Raw genomic sequence first — 22349 nt, 5'->3', positions numbered from 1 at the left:
TCAGTTAAATCTCGTACCGTACCAAAGAATTAAATAAAGTTTTGCACGATTGCTGCTGAGGAATGGTATATCACAAAACTTGCACTACCTTAACTGTTCAAATTCTTTATTCACTGTTTCAATGCTGTTCTACAGTGAAAATCACAAGCTAACCAAATTGCAAGCCATAGGCCAAACACATCCATCTTAAGCATAAACCGATACTTTCATACTCCAAAGACCAAGAAAAGAAGTATAGCAAAAATAAGTTCGATTCGTCCGAGGCCGATAACTAGAATAGGTCTTAAAAGAAAATAAAAAAAGATAAACTAAACACCTAATCCTTCATAACCCAATCCACATGAAGTAGTTCACGATATATAGTACTACTAGAGTGACAATTTTTATGATTACATAAGAGAAGCTCCTCCAGTCTGGTGGAGCATAGCATCAATCTCATCACCATCTTCCATTTCCAGCTGCAATAATATGTGCACAAAGAAAAAAAACTCACTCAGCTATGCATGCATGCAAAACACTATAGTTTACAAGGGGCTTGAGAGAAAGACCTCATCAGGAGTCTGCTCAGCACGAAGGCGACGACCATCAAACAAAAACGCTATAGAGTTGAACTCCACAGATTGTCGATCGCAGTATGCATTCATAAGCTTTTTCAGTTGGGTGCTTCTTTTGATCCTGAAAAATACTTCATTGCCATCCTACATTTCAAACATTCGTTAAGGAAATAGTAAGACATATTGATAAGTTGTATATAAGAACACTATATACCAAACTATAATAAAGTGGAGCCAGCAAATAAAATCATTAATATCTCGATCATGAAATTACTATTAGTTTAGATAAGATATAAACTTACCAAGTACAGTACAGTAAATAACACAGAAGGATAAAAAACATAGAATGGAACTGTGAATAAAAACTTCTGCATGTTATCATTAAAAGAAAATCTATGCTTTTTCTTAACCAGAATAAAACCACCGCGCAAGTACCCATTAAAAAGAAATAATCCAAACAAGGACATCCTAAGGTGAACAAAATTCAAGATAACGGGTAGCCTAACACAGTTACAAACACCTCCAATTTAATCCACTTCCTATGTTCTCCCCCATCCACCAAACAAACCCCAAACAAAAGAAAGCTTCTGACCAAAATCTACAAGTTAAACCCAATCTAAAATTAGAATATTACCATCTTCTTAGGACCCCTAATCAGTAAGTACTCATCCAGATATAGCATATTTTAGACCCGTTTAATTACCAAATGAGCACATCAATCCGCAAAATAATTTCAAGAAAGTAGAGAATCAAAATAGACACAAGTAGCCAGAACATTGCCACGAGTACACACTTGCCCACTTCCTCACCAAAATGGATTAATATTAATGAAAATGTCTTAACATACAGCTTAGCAGTTCCTTTACAAAACCATTAAAATAAGAATAATGACACAAACCAACTTTTTATTATGTTTTCAGGTTTGGTGTAGGCCTCAGGGTTTAACAGACCAAATACAAGAAAGATGCACAAAACAATAACGCCAAAAGCAAATATACAAAGGGTCAGAGACTTTATAATTAAAATATATACAAAAGATCAGAATACCCCAGACATCAAAAGGCATGGCCTAAATTTTTCCAGGAAACGGTAATAGTAACACAAACCCAGAATTCAATAATCAAACTACATCCCCGTCTAAAACGATTTCATGGATTTTTTGTTAATACACAAAATTCGAACTTGGAAACCCTAACAAAGAAACAATACCTGGCCCTTGACTTTAAGATTGATATGGGCGGACTGATCGTTGGGCTTCTTGTCCTCCTCTTGCTGCGCCTGGTTGGTTGTCCCGGACATCTTCTTCTTCCTCTTCTTAATCTGACTGACTATGGAAACTAGGGTTCTTTCTCTCTCTCTCTCTCTCTCTCTCTCTCTAAAAGCCAAAAAGCCCTGCGGTCTCTATCTAAGCAAGTTTTCTTAAATTAATATACTTTCTCTTTTGAAAAATATAAAAACAAAAATAAACCCTCTATTGATATTTCTTGATTATACCGACGGCTTTTGGTGTAGCCTGATTACGTGAGTTTTTACACGTGCAAGTGGATAATTGGTTAAAATCAGGAACAGTACACTCTTTTGCCTGTTTAGTTTCTACCCATTTATATATCGACACGTGTTCGAATAAAGTTGCGCGCGTGCTTTTCTGTGATCAATTGAGGTCTCGGCCCAGTTCGGAATTCAAAACTAATGTAACCCTTAAGCATTGGGCTTTGACATGTTCTATTATTAAAGTGGAAATTACATTTTTTTTTGGGCGTGGAAATTACATTTTACAAGAGTTTTTTTTTTGAAGTTTACCAAAAAAGTAAATGGTTTTTTTCAACATAATTATTTTATGGCTTTTTATAAATTTTTATTATTTTTATGGATTTTTTCCTATATTTTTGTAACAAATCTTGATTATGCCATATTTTTATTACTAATGATATTTTGTTTAAGTAGAAGGGTACTTATGTAATTTCATTTTTATTTAAAAAAATTTCAACTATTTTATATTACCTTTTTCACTCAAAAATTTTACTTTTTTCAATTTTTATTTTATTTTATTTAAAAAAATTTATATTACTTTTCACTCAAAAAATTTACCTTTCAGTTTTCACATGTAACTTTTACAACCCGACTCTTCTTATTCTCTTCCTTATTGGTGATTTTGGCGTTGCCATTTTCTGCAACTTCAGTGAATGGATGGAACAACTAGAAGCTCGGAAAACGGATGGGAAGGAGTGGAAGATCAGCGAACAGACTAGAAGCTCGGCGAACGAATTGGAACGACTGCAAGCTCGGCGAACGGTCCCAAACGACAGCAGTGCAGTTGAGTGCGGCGTGGGTGGCATTATCTACGGCAGAGGTATGCGTTTGTGGTTCTGTTTTGGGCATTCGTTTTCTCTAGTCGACATGTTTGTGTTTTTCCATTTTATCTTTGACGATATTAACTGCTAATGTGTAATGCGTTTTATCAGAGGTATTCATTTGCTTGTAAGGTATATTGAAACTCAAAGGCACATAGTTAATTACATAGGAATTGTAACACATTTAGATTCAATTTCAAATATTATGCTAGGGCATGAACTAGATAGATGTTAGCAAACATAGTACTTCTTGCTTTAAGGTTGGTAAGGGTGTAAAATAATTAAGAGATCATTCATTAGTCTTGTAGAAATGCCATAAGCATATTGTTCCAAAGTCTTTTTTTGCATTTTTACTTGTCATGTAGATATTTTTTTGTGATGGGTGAGTTTTGAAGTTTTTTGCTTGATCTATCTTTGTTTTAGAGTTTGTCACGATTATCTTTATTTTTAGTATTTAGTTCTTATGAATTTGTTTTATTTATATTTATTAGGTTTGCTTGGTTTTTTTTTTTTTTTTTTGTATTAGAAATGGTTAAAAAGAGAGATAATGTTGGTCCTTCAAAATGTCCTGATGATGTTGGCCTTTCTTTAAGTTTGCATTGTTCTTCTCCAAGTCCAACAGTACCTATTAACAATGAATCACCTAACTTAAGGTATTTTGGTTTCTTTATTTTTATTGGTTTTACTTTTGTTTTTGTATTTTGGTTTGGTTATTAGTTTTTTTTTTAATTAGAGTTATTCTCATATATTTTTTCTTTGGTATTCATTATTTTTATTTTATGTTTATGTGTATTAGGGAGATAATGTTGGTGCTTCACTTCAAGTGCTGCTGGTGGTTTGCGTTCTTCCCCTCGAGGTAAAGAGTCATCAAAGATCAAGAGTACAACTACTGGGACAAAGAAAGATCATGGGAGTAGAGTTAAGGTACCTCGTTGCTTTGATATGGTTTTCCATGTTTATATGTATGTTTTTTTTCTTTTATTTTTTATAAATTCCAAGTTTCTATGTGTTTGGTATTATTTTCTTATGCGGTCTTGCTTACTTTATATGGTTTTACATGTATGCATATATATATATATTATAAGTTTCAAGTTGTTATGTGTTTGTTGTATTTTCTTATGGGTTCCTAGTTACTTTTATATGGTTTTTTGTGTATATATTTTTGTTTTTATTTTATTTTTGATAAGTTTCAATTTTTTTTAAGTTTCTGGTAGTATTTTCTTATGTGGTCCCTGGTTACCTTGAATTGCTTTGCTTTCATGTGTTATTTGAATGTTAAGTAACCAGGTACTTTATGTTGTTCACTGTTATTTTGTTGTGTTTTTTATATTCTTATAGGTACCCAATTAGTTGATGATGTTTAGTGTTTTTTTATAGGTACCTAGTTACTTTGTTGTATTTACTTATTTTCTGGCTTTATATTTTCATAATTACTTTATTATGTTTAGTGTTTTGTAGTATGTTCTCATGTGGTTCCTGGTTACCTTGAAATTCTTTGCTTTTATTATTTGCATTATTTTAATGTTAAGTAACCAGATATTGAATGTTGCCCACTTTTATTTTGTTGTGTTTTTTTTATATATTTTTTTGGTTTATAGGTACCCATTTGGTTTATGATGTTTAGTGTTTTTTATAGGTACCTAGTTATTTTGTTGTATTTATTTATTTCCTGCCTTTATATTTCCAGAGTTACTTTATTATGTTTAGTGTTTTGTAATGTTCTCATATGGTCCCTGGTTACCTTGAATTATTTTGCTTTTATTGTACGTGTTAGTTTAATATTAAGTAACCATGCATTTTATGTTGTCCATTGTTATTTTGTTGTAGTTATTTTTTGCCTTCATAGGTATATAGTTATTTTATAATGTTTAGTGTTTTTTTTAGGTTTGTAGTTACTTTGAAATGGTTTTTGTTGTTTGTCTTATGTTTTTTCAAAGTTAAGTAACCAGTGACTAACAAGTTGCCATGTTTTTTGTAGGATGCTCATTTTAGAATCAATCTTGAGAGGCGATTTGGGCGTAAAGTTCAACAATGGAATAAGCCTTGTGTTATAAGTGAGATTAAGACAGTTTTAAGTTCGAAACAAAAAGTGATGTTTCGAAGAACCCCATTTTTCATTTCTTGGATTTACCTGGTATTATATTTCAGGTCCAGTTATTTCACACTGTTTTGATGAGGGGGGTTCATCAAAAAAATGAAGATTCTGAGTTTTGGTTTAAGTTGGGTGGTAAAGTAGTTGTGTTTTCAATCAATGAGTTTGCCCTCATTATTGACTTGAAATGTGTGGGTAGTGTTTGTGACGCCCCACGTCACTATGGCTGCTTTCTGGAATGACGACTGGCCCTACAAACCAACACGAGTCTTTTCACCGTGCTTTTTCCTCACTCACATGCTTCCTAGGAAAACTTCCCAGGAGGTCACCCATCCCTAGATTACCCCAGGTCAAGCACGCTTAACTTTGGAGTTCTCAAGTGATGGGCTACCGAAAAGAAGATGCATCTTGTTGATATAGGTAGTACCCATCAATCCATTTAAGCCCTCTTCAACTGTGTAGTCTCATACCTACACAGTCTTAGAATCATCACACTTGACCTTCCCCAGGCGGTGTGGGATTGCACAGCTTACTCGGTCTTTCCCCTTACGGATCACGGGATTCTGACTATCACAGTGTTGATTTTAGAATTTTCAAGGAGGCTGATTTGGATATTAGGAAATCTCATTTTTCTTTGTATGAAGGTAAACCTAGGAAAGAAGAGAAACTTAGGAAAGATGAGGTTGCATCTACTTTCAATGATAAAGAATTAAAGAAGAAGGGTGATGAGGTTGTCGTTAAGTTGGTCATTGTTCATTTGTTAAGCAGTTTTTTGTTTGGGACACAGCTTGAGACTCGGGTTGACAACTCCTTTTTTGCTATGGTTGATATTGATTTTGCTGAGAAGAAGAAGTTTGCTTTTGGGAAAGTTTTGTGGAAACGGACTAGGTGTGTCATGTGATCAGTCTTGAAAGATAGGAATTCCATGTATGATTATGTTGCTAAGAAAGCATGTGGGTCACTTGATAACCATAGTTATAAGTGTTATGGTTTCCCTATTGCTTTCCTTATATGGATTTATGAGATCGTTCCTTCTTGTTCTCAAGCATTATGTCGAAGGGTTAATTCCTTGTTTCTAAGGATTCTAAATTGGACAAGCGAGGGAAGTGTGTCATACCAGTATCTGGTTGAGAAAGTGCTTTTAGAGGAAGGGTAATGGTTTTGTTTTATTTTTTTGTCATTGTATTCTTTTTTTATTATGTTGGTTTTTTTATTTTGGTAACTGGTTACTTATTAAAGTTATTTTTACAATTTGTTTAATTTTTTTTTTCATTCTTGTAGTATGATGTTAATGTCATGATCCCTACCAATGAAGAAATGAAACTACTTATTTTGAGAGGGTTGTCATTTGAGAGTATATTTTTGCCAATAGATCCACCTGATGATGGTGATAGTCCATCAGATTTGCATGAGGACCTTATTGCCATTGAATCAAAATTGGTTGAAGTGCAAGATTCCCAGAAGTGTATATTGCTTGAAATTACTGAATTGAAGAAATCTTTTTGTAATGACCCAACTATTTCTAAGACCTTGGACCATTAAAACTACTAGACCTAGCTACTTTTTTTTAGAAAACATACATAAGAAAATAATCATAACTTTATTAAAACCCCAAAATAAATATTGTGCAAGTTACAAAATAAGATGTAAAATATAGTATGGGTACCCATTATTTAATAAAACATAAAACATAATTTAAGTACTAATAGCGGAATTACATCAAAACATAATTTAAAAGACATAAAATAAATAACGTCGTCATCGATCAACACGCAGTCCATTGAATCCATTCATCCTTAACACACAAGCCAAGCTACCAAGAATTCTTCTGCCTTCCATATCATTTTCCTGTATCACACTAAAAATAAAGGAGTGAGCCTAATGCCCAGCAAGGAAAATCTATTAAAACATACATCATAATTTATAAGCATAAGACTATATCATATACTATAAAAATATATGACTATCATAAACATATATCATATAGGACTACAATGGCCATCATACTTCTTGGGGCTTGCTAGCTAAGCAAGTCATATGCCCATAAATTTTTGGGGCTTGTTATCTAAACAAGTCACATGCCCATAAATTTGTGGGGCTTGTTATCTAAACAAGTCATATGCCTAAGGACTATAAATCATATTCTAGGGGCTTGTTATCTAAACAAGTCATATACCCAAGGACTATAAAACATACTATACATATACATATCATAACATATAAGCACATAAAATCTATCCTATTTTTCTTACCAAAAGCTGGGATATTTGCGAACAAGAACGGGATTAGAACACTCCTATAAACCATCAATAAAATGGTGAGAATCTAAAGAAAAAGAGATGAAAAAGAACACAAAACCATCCAAGAAGAAACTTACAAAAAATTAAGTTTCAAGAATTTAAATACCTAATCAAAAATCAATAACAAGAGTTAGGATCTGAATAAAAGAAAACTAAAGAACCATATAGAACTGAACTTAGGAATAGGAATACCTTGAATGACCTTATGGATTGGTCTAAACCTCAATACCAAAATCACACTATTTTTCACTTCCCAAGTGTTAATAAAAGCTTAGAATGATAAAACTTTAACCCAAAACTCAAGTGTATCTCTCTATAGTAACACTAGCACCTTGGAGGCTCTAATCAAATGCTTGAAGAATGAAGAAAATGGCTGAGCACTAAGTCCTATTTATAGAGTTCAATGAGTGAAACTAACCCCTTTTAATTTGAATAAATAAATGATTATAAAATGTAAAATATTTGAATTTTCGTTCAACAGACGCCCATAACTCGGTCAAAATCGTTCAAAGGCAAGTATAAGTGGTTAAGGGTATTTTTAAAATTCAAAAAATCAAGCTTTCAAAAATACATACATGGAGCCGATATATCGGCCCCTATGTCGCGATATATCGGCCCCTATGTCGCGATATATCGGCATACGTTGATATATTAAACACGTATTTGCACTTGTTCAGCATAATTTTGAATTGGATAAACAACTTTGACTGAGTCATAATACGATCCTAACAACTGCTGGAATGTTCTAGAGCTTCTAGATCTTTCTTTTATTAAAACTATCCATAAAAAATACTTAATTCCTTAATAATCATAATTATGACAAGTGTCACACTCTTATTAGCTCTATCTAAACCATAGTTATAATAAATATATATCTATGACCAGCAATATTAATCAAACCTTATGTTATAATTAATATTCTTAAACTATATAATAAACTTATAAAATCCACAACTGTTGCTATGAGTTTCCAACTAAGTCCCAGTTTGAACCAAAATCCACAGTAACTAACATACTATTAACTAATACTAACTACCACTATTATCTAGCTAGCTAAGTAAATATTATGGGACACTACACTTTTGCAGCTGATTTTGCTACTGTCATATTTTTGTTGGGTGATATTAAGACATCTATGGGTGCTGGTAATGATAATGGTGGTGGAGAGTTTGAAGATGCTATTCATGCTAAAACTTCTTCTGTGGTAACTGGTTACTATTGTCTGTGTGTTTCCCTTTATTATGTCTAATTTGGTTATAATATTTGTAAAAAAATGATGGTTTTTATATTTTTAGGATTATTTTGATGACCATTCTTCTAGGAGTTACCAAGATGTTGATATTCGTGAGGAGTTGGGGGCTGATTTGGAGCATTCTGATCAGATTGCTTCACACTGTGTTAGTACTAATAAAGTAAGTTTTTCTTTCCTTGTATTTGTTGAAGCAATTGCTTTTTTTCTCTTGTTTTGTTGTTTGTAATGGAGTATTGGTTCCTTATTTTTTTTCTTTTTTAGGAGGCAATTAAAGGTGAATCAATTGTATGCTCAAGTCCTCGAACTCCCATATTTTATGTCTCTAATGAAATGTGGAGAATTATTAATGAATCAGTTGAGAGGCCACTTAAAGACAGTAGTTTTTTGGAGGATAAAAGTAAGTGGTTGATTGTGTTATATGATGATGCACAAGTTATTGATACTAGATTGGTTTTGGGAAAGAAAAGGCAAGCGAAGTCGAGTGTCGTAGTAAAGTCTCATTTCCTGACAAATTTTGGATCTTCTGAAGACGGAGTGAAACAAAAAAGAAAGAGGACAATATTGGATAATATTTGTCCATTTTCCAATGATCTTGGTCATAATCACATTGAAGAACAACCTTTTGAGTTTTACTCTTGGATTAAACGTGATTTGAAGAAAAGGAACAAGTATGTAAAACTATTACTTTTTTTTAACTTTTTTTTTATATGTAATATATTTGTTTAATTAGTTAACTTTTTCTTTTGTGTTTTAAGGTATGTACAGTATCAAGAAATATGATGATAATACTGTGGACCCACCAATTAACTTCACTTTTGTCTTTATTGCTGATAAGACTTGGTTCCATAGCCTTTATTTCTCTAGGCAATCCATTGATTCATCAGTGAGTTTCTTCCTTTTATTTTATCTATTTTTTCATGTTGGATTTCTTTTTTTGTTTTAAAAAAAAAAATAGTCTAGTAATCTATTTCAATTATATATTATGATGTTATTGGGTAACCAGTTACCTAACTTTTTGCTATGTTGTAGTTCATTGGGTAACTAGTTACCCAAGACGTGTAACTGTGTTGTGTTGATGATGTTAATCAATTATCCTTGAGTAATAAATTTTTCTTGTCTGTTATAGTTGATTGGTTTCTCTATACATTATCTTACATGCATGTATTTTTTTTCTATTATGCAACATATTGATGTGATGCTGTATTACTTGAGGAGAAATGTTAAATTGTGTAAATGCTTGAAGATGAGAGTATCTACCACTGACAATTATTTTGGGAAAAACATAGATTTTATGTATGAAGATTTAAAAAAAAGGAAGTGGTGCATTCAAAGTAGATGACATATGCGTTGTTTTGAAGAAAATGAAGGGGGAATCCATGTTTTATGCAATTCATTGGAATTTACTTGATGATGTCATTATGCCTTTTAATGTGAAGGCTCTTATGCACTAGATTGTGTTGCACTTTGATATACAATAGAGATCACTTAAGGTGTATGATCCAACGTCTGGTGCAAAGCATGAAAATCAGACTTAACCTGTTGTTGAAGCATTTGTTATTTTGATTTCTCTTCTATTGGAGAAGATTTGTTTCTATTATCGTCAAGATATAAATATTGATGTTAGTCCTTATGATGTGGCAGAGAATGATGCTTTGAAGTTGACCATTGCTAGAGCCATTCCTCAACATATTGATTGGTTAGTTTGTTTGTTTGATTTTAGTTTTTTTTTCTCTGTGTCATTTTGTTATATGTTCTTAGTTTTTTTTTTCCAATATGCAGCAATTGTGGGGTGTTTTCTACTTATTTTGTTGAGCAAATAATACTTGGGAAGGAGAATGAGATGCCTAAACATATTGATGTTTGTCTCCTTCACGAAGATATTGCTGTCAGCTTGTACTTTCAAGGAAAGAAGAAAGAACTTGAGGGATACTTAACTAGTGATGGGTCTAGTGAAAGACTTTTGGATAGGAGACATAAGAGAATGAAGATTGCTGCATAGGCTTTTAGTGATGTTATGTTTCTTTTGTTTTTTATTTTGCTATAACATTTATTAAATGATGGGACAATTTCTAGTTTTACATTTAGCTATTTTAAATTTCTGTTTATGTAAAACATTGTGATTCTTAAGATCATTGCATATCTATATATAGCAATTTAGCCTTTTATTAGTTCATTTTTTGTTTTATTTTATTTTTCTTGCTCATTCTTTTTTTTAATTCAATTATTAATATATTTTGTACATAACACTTTAAAGTAGGTAGCTAGTTTTCTATTTGTTTTTGTATTTTTTTCCTTTGTTTTATGGAATTATTTAAGGGTAACCAGTCCCCAGATGGATTATTTAGCAGATTTTCCAGGTGTAATTGGGGGCAATAATGATTTTGAGGGTAACTAGGTACACAGGCTGTTTCTTTGCTAATATACCAAGGTAACTTGTTACTTAAGTGTTTTTTTTTTATATTTTTCCCCCTAGGTTTATATTATTAAAGTAAGGTAACCAATTTATTTAGTTAATATTATATTTTAATTTAGATTGCTACAGTGGGTTAATATAGGAGAGTTTGTGATAGAAGAAAGTAAAGTTTTTTTTTTTTTTTTGGCTTTTAGATTGTTATAGTGGGGTAATTTTTCTTGTATTGCTATATCAGGGTAACCAGTTACCTATATCATTGTTTTGCTGGTATTTTTGGGCAACTGGTTACCTTCATGTTTGATTATTTTTCCTTTTTCGGTAACCAATTACTTTTTTTGCTGGTATATTTATGTTGATGGTGGCATTGATAAATAAGAAGTAAACAAACTCAAGAAATTAGTTTGAAAGGAATTTATAAGTTTGTGTAATCAATTAATGTGTTTAAATTTGAAACAAACTTATTAAAATATTCGATAATACTTGATGAATATGAAAGTCACAATTTCAATGAATAAAGCTATGATAGGTTTGTTTTTCTGTAAAATATGAAGCCATGTCTTTTTCCTTTTCTTCTTGTTTGGCTTCTCAATTGGAGGATTCCTGCAATTCTTCTTGTTATGTCCTGGTTGCCCACATTTCCCACAGGTGATTATTACTTTTAGTTCCCCTCTTGATCTTATTCTTTTTTTTCTTGGTCTTCCTACAGGTTGTTACCTTTGAAGGTAGCACCACTATGTCCAAGTGTTGTAGGAGATTCCATTCATCTTTATGTGGCAAATGATGAACATTTTCTTGATACAATGCTTTCAACATTTCTGTTTTGTAGAACTTCGTACAGTAATCCCACACTCCCAAGTTTCTCTTTGCAATTACAGCTACCGCATGCCCACAAGGCATTTCATATTCTTGAAACCTATTGCAAGTACATCTTCTATTTTGTATATTTACTATGAAATTGATTCCCTTTTCATCATGAACTTGGTATTCTATTTGGTTGAAAGGAAAGACCTGAAAATATTTTTGTCATGAATTAGAATCAAATAATAAACATTTTATGTAGAATTAACATTGAAGGCAACTAGTTACCTCTCTGTGTAACTTAATGGGTTTTTTGTTTTGTTACGTAAGGTAACTGGTTACCATCCATTGATAGATTAAAGAATAGTAAGAATAAGTTTAATTGTATACCTTATACTTCATTTTTGAAACAATGTCATGCCTTAACTCATTTTCTATTGGTGTAGAGACTTTTGTGAATGTTCCGTTTGCATTATTTGAGTTGTTCCATTGAACCAAACTTCTAAGGCATTCAACCAAGATATCAATGGGGAGATTTCTTGCAACTTTTAGTGTAGCGTTGAGTAATTCTGTGATGTTGGATGTCATCATGGTGTATCTTTTTGTTGGCGAGTATGATCTTGCCCAAGTTTCATACTTGGCTTTCCCTAAATAGGGTCTAATGCGTCTATCAAGGCCTTTCATGTAGCATTCACATTTTGTTTGTGTGTATGCTTTTGCTGTTGCAATGAAATTCATTTGTAGCTCTTCTCCATGGCTTCCATACTAGCTTTTCAAATTATTGAGCAAGTGAAACATGCAAGCTCCATGAAAAACATTTGGGTACACCATATGTACTGCATTGTCTATGCTCTTGTGTCTGTTGGAAACAATAGCCAATCATGTGGAATTTAAATACTATAAAATTAAAAAAATCATGTATTATTCATTTTTGTTATTTCTGGTGAAGGTAACCAGTTACTTTAATCAAATACTAAAAGAAATAGCATGTATGTGTGTATCTAATTTGGGTAACTAGTTCTTTTTTCTATGTAAAAAAGAATATATAATTTGAAGCTATCATGCCTTTATGTTCTCCATAGGTGTCTCTCAGTTTGGAGAAGAACCAAAGCCATGAGTTATCATTTTCAGAGTTTGCTATTCCAAAAGCCAAGACAAAAATGTTGTTGTTTGAATCTAACGTTGATGCTGAAAATAGGGAACCGCCATGTGCATTTTTCAAGAAAGTTCCATCAACAGCAATTATAGACCTCAAGTATCTCCAGCCCTTGATTGAGTTAGAGAAAACTATGTATAGGTATTTTAATCTATCTTCCTTGTCTGTGAGTAGGTGTGTTATTGTTCCTGGATTTGCTTGCTTCAACATGTGAAGATACATTTGCAACTTTTGATATAAATCATCGGGGTTCCCTCTTACTAGGCGCAAAGCTTTCTTTCTTGATCTCCATGCTTTTGTGTTTCCCATGGTTACTCCAAAGTCATCATTTATGTTATTCATGGTGTCATTTGGAGTGTAATTTCTTTTGATTGACTTGTACTTGTTCTTTATTAATTCACCAATTACGATGTTTTTTGCTTGCCTATGGTCCTCCATAACAATTTCAACAGAGCAAATGTGATTTGAAATGCATTTTCGTACCTTGAATAAATCTTGGTCTCTGTACTTAGATGCTCTCACAAACCAACTACATGTGTCATCTGTGCAAGAAACTAGGTACTCTCTCGGTTCTGATCTATCAGTTTTGAACTGGAAGTTATGCATCATGGCATAGTAACTAAGAGCTGATTTGATTGTGTTCTTGTCCTTGTAAATTTGCCCTTGATCTATTGTGTTGACTCTGTGATAAGATATTACTGTTTGGATTTTCTCCAACTTCTTTTTTCTTTTTGTATGGTCTTCAATTATGAAATCTGCTACTTCTTCAACAAGACGAGGTATGTATGGCACGTTGCTGCCCTCATTTGTTGTGCTTGACATTCCTTATTCAAGTAGCATTTGTTCATTGATGGAATCTTGGTTGGCTTGCATTAATAATGTCCCAACCTCTATTTCATCTAATGTAGCTATCTGATTTGCTAGTAGAAGGAGGTTATTTTCATTGCATGATTCTTGAACTATAGTGACACACAATGGTAAGTCTGTTATGATTGCAATAGCTTTTTTCTTTATTTCCATGTAGAACAACACTGAGTTGTCTATTTCCAACTTAATTGGAGGTGTTTCTTTGGCTACTTGATAAGGAATTTTAATAGTTTCCCTTGTTTTCTTTATCTCCTTTTTTATCAAATTCACCAAGTTGTCATGAGAAAAATTTGGTAGAATTAATATCTCAGTCATTGTGTACCCTTGGTACTCATTATTTTCATTCCACTTGCCCCCAAATTGAACCAAAGAAGTAGTAATGTTCATACTTGCAAAATTTGGCAATATTTTAAGGAATTAGTTGGTTGTAACTAGGGAAGGTAACTGGTTATCTTAATCTGTAATCACATACCCCACTGAAACGCTTTATTGAATATATTGACTGTTTTACAAGGTAACTGGTTACCCTGTTCTTACAGAATATTTTAGCAGATAAACTTTACCAATATCAAATGATTTTTTTTACAAGACAAATTACAAATTCTAAAAATTTCACAGTTCTTGATTTTTGTCTATTTCTAGTCCATGAATGTACACATATTAGTAGGTTTAAATAATTTTTTTTTCAAATTTTAAGTTCATAAATTGGTTTGTGTTTTGAGAATGGACATCAAGAACTTCATCATTATCATTATAATCAATAAAATAGTTCTGAAATAATTCTAAAATTAATAGTTCCAGAATAAGTAGAAGATTTAGGAATTTAATAGTTTTGAAATTGAAGTAAATTGCAGTAAAATAGGAATCGACAGAAAAAGATTTGCAAACCTTGTTTCTTGGATGCTTTGGACGCTGGAAAACCACGTCGTCGGAGATGTCGAAGAGTGCAGCAGAATCGATTGGAGGTTGCCGATTGTTGCTGGAGGTTTGTCGATCGGAGTTGGCTGGAGGTTGCTGATTGTTGTTGGAATTGATTTTGATTGTTGTTCTTGATCGGATCTTGAGGATCTCTTCAGAGATTAGAAGTTGTTACAGGAGATGGAAGGTGTTGCCGGAGATGGGTGTCGTTGCTGAAGAAACATTTATGTTGGAGATGCTTTTGATCGACTCAAGTTTCAGCAAATGAGTATTTGCAATTTTATTTGCTATAGTACCCATCCTTTTGCCGATGTGTTTTTGTTTAATTTTGAGTTACCATATGTGATTATTTTTCCCATGAACTGGGTTTTTTTTAATTAAATATTTCCATTCAAATTAGGGAAAGTTTTATTCCCATAATTTTGCATAGTAATGGCTTAAAAGCCATATTTATAAAAAAAATCCCATTATTAAACGTACAAGACTGATAAACTGAGCTCTATAGCCATTTTATAGGAATCTTTACATGTCTATGGTGTTTTCAAACTTTTTTTTAATGGTTATGTTTACATCTAAATTTTTTTTATTGACAAAATTGTCCAACAAAATTTTAATACATTACTTATAAAAAAAATTATGCATATTAAAAATAATGAATTCCCAAAAACTTAACAACCCCCTTTCTTTCATGTTACCCACTTTTTACAGATCTAGCCTATCGCATCTTTCTTCATATTTCCTTCTCTAACTACGCAAGTGCTGACCGTCGACCACTAGAGTTCTGAATGCCACACGCGCCAACCCTTATGAAATCCCATCTACTGACGACCTTGTCGTCTAAAGCTTATCACCAGACACTATCAATGGATGTCGCATGCGCCGGTCAAACTGAATGCTGATGAGATTTTGACTAAGTTTTTCGACAATCTCTATCCACTTCAAGGCTAGGGTGGTACCATTGGAACGAGCACTTCGATAATAAAACCTATCCACCATTGCCCATTTGGGCTTAAGAATACTACAATCACAACATACTCTTCGAGATGATCATTTAAGTATATGTTTCTTATCATCGCCAAATAATATGATTTGAGTGGGTAATGTTATGCTATGATTCAAAAGTGTATATTGGTAACCAAAAATTAACTTCAATGAGTCGCCAAAATATATATTTGTGTCATGATAACTTTAATTCAAACATAAATTCCATTGATAATCATAAAATATATTTTTGTTTCACATTTAAAAATTACCATATAGTATTCTAAATTGTAATCTTGATAATAAGCTATATGGTAACTTTTAAATGTGAAATAAAAATGCACTTTTTGATAACCTATTAATTTTATAAAATAGATTTGAAAGAAACCAAAATTTATCTTAAATAATAAGTAATTATAATATAACCTAAAAAATAAATCATATTTAAAAACTTAAACAACAATAATTTTAAAGGCAGTCTAAAAGATAACTTTTAAAAACCTAAAAAAAACAAACAAAACAATCGACTTCCTAACTTCCTTTAGTTTTTCCATGCAGAGTTGGCAAATGCTAAGCTTTTGTGGGATTTAGCCTCACACTTTGTAGGATATTTTATAACACAAATATTTTGTTAACTTAAACAACATTTTTAAAAAACAAAATGGTATGAACAAAATGCATTCCTTATAAATTGGGTATAAGTTATTAGGTACTTTCATAATTATTTTTCACTTATTTATTATTTTTGTCTATCAAGTACATTGATTAAAATTAATCCGCGTTTATTGGGCGGAAAGATCGTACAATAGAAAGAAAAAAAAAAAGAAATGAAAATTTACATGTGGTAGCGTTTTTTCTAACTTAATTACAAAAATGTCGTTGCTTATTTAATTTACATTTTTACTGTTTTGATGTACCGTCTTTATTAAATAATATAACGTTTTAAAAGAAAAGAAAAAAATATTGTTACTACTTTATCTTTTGTTATATCTCTCTCCCTCTCTCTATCTTTTTTCACGGTTTTTTTTTATATGTGTTTCTTTCTTACTCTCTCTTCTCCTTAACTTCAAAAATATTTTCTGATTACACCGCTAGTCGATTAGGCTCAACCATTGTGACTTACTCTTCAAGGTGTTCATTTTGATATATGGGAAGCATATATTTTTTCGCCATCGTCGGAGAAGATAACCATAATAAAATGCAACCTTTAGTTTATTTTTTATATTTTGTTAACAAAAAAGTAACTAAATTTTAAACTTAAACAAAATTTATTATACTAAAATTTGTATTATTATTTTACATTTAAAAGATACCATGTGGTTTCTAAACAACTTTAAAGATATTTTAGAAATATTTCAAGTAACTTTTTGAAATAGATTCTTTAGGATATTGTTTGGTAACTTTTAAAAAGAACATAAGAAGATTCTTTTTGGTAACTCACTAAGTTTTTTAGTTGCTTTGAATTTGTGACATACCCAAAAATTTAGTCATATGTCAAAAGGTAATCAAGTGATATCTTAAATGATTTTAAAAGCAACGAAAAATGTAGCTTTTAAAAGTAACTATGTAGTATAATAAATAATATAATTTTCTAATAAGATATCTGTGGTAACTTAGAATTAGAGGAGTAATTTTTTATACTATATGATAACTAATTAGTTTATAAAATAGACTTGAAGTTAACGTAAAAATATCTTAAATAATAAGGCATATGAATTACATGAGTGACTAAAAAAGTCTGTTGACCCTCGATTTAGCCAACGACACGGAGTCAAATATACGACAGGAAATGAGACTACAATTAAGAGTTTAATCTAATGGTAAAGAAGAAAACACCAACGATTTATAGTGGTTCGGCCCCAATGAATGGCAGACCTACGTCCACTTAGTGCTATTATTAATATTGAATCCCAATGTCGTGATCAAAGATCTAGGGTTCTTGAGTTTCACAAACCTTGGGAGAATTACAATAAGACGATGGATAATCGCACTATAGGCTCTCTCTCTCAATATTCAGGAAAAAGATTCAAATATCCAAAAGTCAATTCCTTGAGCTATTTCATGCATATTTATAGGCTCAAGGGGGGTTACATGGGCTATTGGGTCTTAACTCTCCTTAATATCCGTGTATCAAGGTAATAAAGATGAAATAATAAATATAATTATTACAAGATCACAATCTTTTAAGGGAATAAACCGAATCATACGACCAGCTTGGTCGTACCTAATAGTCAGTCTTGATGAAGAAATGTGTAGCTGGTCGATAACTGAACAACACCGCCTTATTTCAATTCTGCCACGTGTCATCCACGTGTGAGAAATACCTGCCACGTCATAAGCAGTCGTTTTTGGATAAACATTTGCCCCCCAAGTTTACTTTACTGCGACCAGCATAAAGTAAACTTAGGAAACTGACTCTTCGCTTACCCCACCAAATCTGTCAGAGCTGCTCATGCCTTCTCGAAAAAAGTAACCAATCATGTCCAATCACGTCTTTTCAGCTTTCCAAAAACTTGTCTGACGGCTATTACACTTCCCCATGTTTTGAAAAAGGTAATTCATGATTACTTATTTTATCGTGTCGCAGTCACTATAAATACTGCAAAACAAAGCTAAAACAGAGCAAACCAGGGAATTCTATGGTTAGAAACTTACCCAAAGCTCAGCTTATGAAGCTCTTCAATGGAGAAACACACTCCCAAACTCCCAAGGCTTGCTTCCCAAGCTTGAATCCTCAAGATTGATTCAAAAATCACAAAGAAAACTGAAGGGAAGATGGTACGGGAAAACTCTTAAACGTGCTCTATTTTTCTACCTCTTCCTTAGCCAAAAATGACTTATATCTATCCTAGGGGTGAAATGACCATTTTACCCCTAGGTCAATTTAAAGTTTCTAAAGGCTCCCAAGGGCATATCTGGTATTTTCCACCTATCTCGCTAATCATAATTAACGCTCTCCAATTCCCGATATTCCCAATAATCTCAAACACCAATAATTCACATCCTGTTACCCTTTAATACCCGGTAACGCTCTAATCATTAAAATCACCCCAAGACTCAACCCGAGCCCCGATCTTAAACCTGTTGTGACTAGACCACTAATCAACATTCCAAGATTGTCTCATGCCGAATGGCTCGAACAAACCCACATTATGATGTGGTCTCAACATATATCACCGACATGCATACAAATATACAGTTATGCCCTCAATGGGCTAAATTACCATCACACCCCTGTAATTAAAATGTGGACCCACATGCATGCATTTAACATCATATTATAATATAATTCACATATACATGCATAATATCATTTAATGGCTTAATTAAACAAGTATGGCCCTCCTGGCCTACTAATCCCGCCACTAAACCACATCGGAGAATTCGGGGCATTTCATTTTGTAAGATTTGCCGTAGTGGCTGGTTGGTGAGTACTATGATGGGGTGAGCCTGAAAGTAGGGTCGCAGCTTCCTAGAGGCTAGAATCAAGCAATAAGCCAATTTCTCTATGGGCGGATATCGTAATTCTGCTCCCATTAGCCTCTTACTTACATAGTATACTGCCTTTTGGATGTTGTCTTCTTCTCTGATCAAAACAGCAATAACAGCGTACTCTATGATTGCTAAGTAGATGAACAAAGTTTCTCCTTCGACCGGTTTGGACAAGATTGGTGGTTGCGACATGTGGGATTTTAGCGCTTGAAAGGCATGTTTGCACTCTTTTGTCCATTCAAACTTTTTGTTGCCTCTAAGTAGATTAAAAAATGGAACACATTTGTCCATTGATTTAGATATGAATCTAATCAGGGCCGTAATTCTTCTGGTTAGGCTTTGGACATCTTTAATTTTGGCAGGATACTGCATCTCGATCAGTGCCTGAATTTTTTCGGCATTAGCTTTGATTCCTCGTGAGTTTACTATGAATCCCAAAAATTTCGCTGACCCAACACCAAAAGAACACTTAAGAGGGTTCAGCTTCATCTGATATTTGTTCAAGATGTTGAAGCATTCTTGTAGGTCCTTGATGTGTTCTTCGACATTTTTCGACTTAACCAGCATATCATCGACATCGATTTTCATGTTAAGCTCTTTGAAAATATGGTTAACTAGTCGCTGGTAAGTCGCACCAGCATTTTTCAAACCGAAGGGCATTACTTTATAGTTGTAAAGTCCTGTATCTGTTCGAAAGCTAGTGTGATCTTCATCAGGTGGATGCATACTAATTTGTTTATAACCAAAGTAAGCATCCGTGAACGATAAAATTTCATGTCCTGATGTAGCATCGACCAGCTGGTCAATTCTTGGAAATGGGAAACAATCCTTCGGACAGACTTTATTAAGGTCTGTGAAATCTACGCACGTCCTCCACTTGCCATTTGGCTTGGGAACTAGTACGAGATTTGAGACCCAAGATGGTTAAAACGCTATCCTAATGAATCCACTTTCTTTCAGCTTCTCAACTTCTTCTTTTAAGGCCTTAGATCTATCTTTGTCGAGCAGCCTTATTTTTGTTGTACAGGTGGAAAGTTTTTGTCTACATTCAAGACATGGCTGATCACTGTTGGGTCTATCCCAACCATATATTTATGTGACCAGGCAAAGACCTCCTAGTGCTTCTTCAAAAATTCCACTAGCTTGTGTTTCATTGTTGTTTCTAAGTTTTTACCGACTTTCACAACCCTGGTCGGATCTGTCTATTCTAGTTGGACCCCTTCAAGGTCCTCCATGAGTCCAATGTTTTCTTCAAAATCCCCAAAGCGAGGATCTAGCTACCTTCCTCACTTTGGGCAACATCCTATTTGGTGACTTGTTCACCTGGTTGGGCATGTGTTTCATTTATTACCAACAATCTTCTTTTGGCTCTATCCCCCGATTTGCCTCTTTTTGCTTTTGTGATCGAGGAATTGTAACATTCTCGTGCTTCTCGCTGGTTTCCCAATATGCACCCAACTCTTAAGTCAGTTGGAAACTTCATGGCTAAATGCCAGACTGAGGCTATGGCTCGCAGGTCGACGAGTATAGGTCTCCCAATCACGGCATTATATGTAGAAGGACAATCAACTACTATGAAAGTAGTGAGTAATGTCCTATTCGCAGGTGTAGCTCCTGTTGTGACTGGGAGTCTGATCAACCCTATTGGAGCGAGCCCTTCGCCAGAAAAACCATAGATGGTTTGGTTGCATTGTTCTAAATCTTGCATTGATAATTTCATTATTTCTTGTGAAGATTTATACAAAATATTGATCGAGCTTCCTATATACACTAGAACACGTTTTACCACCATGTTAGTGATCGGAACATCTACAACTAGAGGATCTGAGGGGGAACTCGAACATGCTGAGCGTCCAGCTCGGAGAAAGTTATCAACTCTTCCTCTGTTCAAGATTTTTTGGGAGTTCGCTCCTTGACCCTTAGCATTTTGATATCCTGATCATGATTTAGGGTTCTGGCAAATCTTTCCCTTGCCTTACCATTGTCACCTGCTATTTGTGGTCCTTCGCAGATGGTCAACAATGTATCAGCGACCGGAGTTGGCTGTAAAGGAGGCGAGCGCTGGCGTACAGGCACTTGCTCATTGCCTCCACGAGCCTCCTGTTGAGAACCTCCACCAGCTCATACATACCACCTTAATTGTCCTTGTCTAATATCAAACTCAATCTCGTCTTTGAGCTGGTTACACTCGTTGGTTTCACGGCCATAGTCGTTGTGAAAACAACAAAACTCGGTTGTGTCCCTTTTGGCGATATCTTTTCTAATCGGTGCTGGCCACCTAAAGGGAATAGTGGTGTGACTGGCCTGATATAATTTAGCTCGGCTATTGCCCAAGGTAGTGTAATTGGTGAACCTTGGCTCGTATTTATTTTTCTTGGGGCGCTTGATATCAGATGTTGCTAGCTCGTTGTTCGCCCTTTTCCCCCCATTTTTTCCGTTATTTTTGTTGTTGTCGTTGGGTTTACTAGTTCCATTGGCGGCTTTGGTGGGGTCTTCCTTCTTGCCCTGGTCGTCCACGTGAGACTTCCCCTCATTAGCGATAGCTTCCTCGAGCTTGATATACTTGTCTGCTCGATCTAGGAATTACTGAGTGATCTTGACTACATTCTTTTGTAAACTACTCCAGAGGGGAGAATGGCGTCGTACTCCAGTAGTGACTGCCATCATCTTTCCCTCATCTCCAACAGTTTTGGCCCTAGCAGTGGCTCGCATGAATCGTTGGATATACCCTTTTAGGGTTTCTCCTTCCTTTTACCGAATTTTGACCAGCTGATTGGCCTCTGTTGGGTGTATTTGACCAGCATAGAACTGTCCGTAAAACTCCTTTACGAACATTTCCCAGGAAACTATGCTATTAAGAGGGAACTTGAAATACCACTCCTGAGCAGATTCGGATAACGTGGCAAGAAAAGTCCTGCATCGAGCATCATCTGACACATTTTGGATGTCCATCTATATCTCAAACTTGTTACGTGAGATACAGGATCTTCTCCTCCTGTAAAGTTGGGTAAAGTGGGCATCTTAAATTTGCTTGGAGTCTCTGCCACATCAATTCTATGGATGAATGGGGTGCCCTTCCTCCGATCAAATTCTACATGGGACGCCTTGTTCCCAACTAATTGCTGCACGACCTGATTTAAGGCATCTATTTGGGCATGTACAACATCTGGTATTG

The 22349-nt window shown here is 33.9% G+C and overlaps 3 protein-coding genes across 3 annotated transcripts; all 3 read right to left on the bottom strand.

Moving 5' to 3' along the window:
• Positions 1-85: 85 nt before the first annotated feature.
• LOC133817505 (small ubiquitin-related modifier 1-like) lies at positions 86-1992 on the bottom strand. The gene is made up of 3 exons (XM_062250046.1): positions 1764-1992; positions 549-698; positions 86-458 (listed from the first exon to the last, which is right to left on the bottom strand). The coding sequence occupies exons 1-3, from the start codon at positions 1851-1853 to the stop codon at positions 390-392; spliced, it is 309 nt and encodes a 102-aa protein (XP_062106030.1). The 5' UTR covers positions 1854-1992; the 3' UTR covers positions 86-389.
• Positions 1993-11577: 9585 nt separating this feature from the next.
• Positions 11578-12498, bottom strand: LOC133814043 (uncharacterized). The gene is made up of 2 exons (XM_062247061.1): positions 12151-12498; positions 11578-11970 (listed from the first exon to the last, which is right to left on the bottom strand). Exons 1-2 carry the CDS (start codon positions 12496-12498, stop codon positions 11578-11580), a joined length of 741 nt encoding a protein of 246 aa, XP_062103045.1.
• A 289-nt stretch (positions 12499-12787) lies between these two features.
• On the bottom strand, positions 12788-13738 carry LOC133814042 (uncharacterized). Its single transcript, XM_062247060.1, has one exon. The coding sequence runs from the start codon at positions 13736-13738 to the stop codon at positions 12788-12790; it is 951 nt and encodes a 316-aa protein (XP_062103044.1).
• Between the last annotated feature and the right edge of the window lie 8611 nt (positions 13739-22349).

This window comes from Humulus lupulus, chromosome 2 (assembly GCF_963169125.1).
Source record: "Humulus lupulus chromosome 2, drHumLupu1.1, whole genome shotgun sequence".
NCBI lineage: Eukaryota > Viridiplantae > Streptophyta > Magnoliopsida > Rosales > Cannabaceae > Humulus > Humulus lupulus.
This window is presented reverse-complemented; position numbering and strand designations above follow the sequence as displayed.